The sequence below is a fragment of the Nestor notabilis genome, unplaced genomic scaffold, assembly GCF_000696875.1.
Source record: "Nestor notabilis isolate BGI_N333 unplaced genomic scaffold, ASM69687v1 scaffold977, whole genome shotgun sequence".
NCBI classification, from domain to species: Eukaryota; Metazoa; Chordata; class Aves; order Psittaciformes; family Psittacidae; genus Nestor; species Nestor notabilis.
Genome location: NW_009936739.1, coordinates 1 through 876, shown reverse-complemented (window position 1 = coordinate 876; position 876 = coordinate 1). Strand labels below are relative to the sequence as shown.

The 876-nt window shown below is 54.5% G+C and overlaps 1 protein-coding gene across 2 annotated transcripts in view; it reads right to left on the bottom strand.

The window, feature by feature from the left end:
* Positions 1–866, bottom strand: part of MGAT5B (mannosyl (alpha-1,6-)-glycoprotein beta-1,6-N-acetyl-glucosaminyltransferase, isozyme B) — a 65,073-nt gene extending 64,207 nt beyond the window's left edge. For both annotated transcript variants that reach the window (XM_010018469.1, XM_010018470.1), the window contains exon 1: positions 799–866. In XM_010018469.1, the coding sequence (XP_010016771.1) occupies positions 799–866 (68 nt within the window). The remainder of the gene's footprint in view (positions 1–798) is intronic.
* Between the last annotated feature and the right edge of the window lie 10 nt (positions 867–876).

The following is an 876-nucleotide window of genomic DNA, read 5'->3' as shown; positions in this document are numbered from 1 at the left end:
AGCATCAGGAATCCCTCCAGACAAGCAGTGCAGAGCCAGGAAGCTCCCAGGGAGAGGCAGACAACATCTCCAAACATGAGCACAAGCAAACGGCACGACGACAGCCCCATTCCTGCACCCAGCTCCGGGCAGGAATGGGCTAAGGGAAAAGGCACCAGACAGATCCCTCTGGTGATCCCAGGTAATCCCCAGCCCCCAAGCACTGCAGGAAGTGCTGGTAACCGCTGGCCTGGGCTCACCCTGTGCTTTGCAAAACCCCCCCAGCACTATCCTTTTCTATGGGCTTTTGGTCCCTCTCTCTATAGAAAATACAAGCCATTACCAGCATTTCCCGTGTATCTCCGGTGCAATAAGGAAGCTGGAGAGAAAAGGCTGGAGAGAAGAAGCGAATGCATGGAGGCAAAAAAGGAGGAAAAGGCAATAGGTGGGCACGGGCGTGCTGGAGCCGGAGGGTTTCAGGCTTGGATATCAACCCCAGTTCAGGGTGGGTTTCAAAGCCCCCATCAGCACTAGCAGATTTAAACCAGAGGAACCGATTCCCCCTCTCCCCAGGTACCAACACCTCTGAGAAAGGTATACAAATGGCAGTGGCAAACAGCCCTGAAATTAATCCCCCCAAGATACCATGTGAGCAGTGAGTGATGCAGGACCAGCACGCTGACCTGGAGGCAAACTTACCTGGACCCCTGACATCCTCATGTGGGCTCAGTCCCACCGCCCCAACCTAAATGTGCTCCGACAAACGCATCCCAGAGCCCGGGGGGGTGGGGAGGGAGAGCAAGAAAGCATCAACTTTACCTAAAGGGTCTCAAGGTGACGAGGCATCTCCTGACCATTATCTTCCCATCCGCGTTGACTGTGATCATCGTTCAAAGT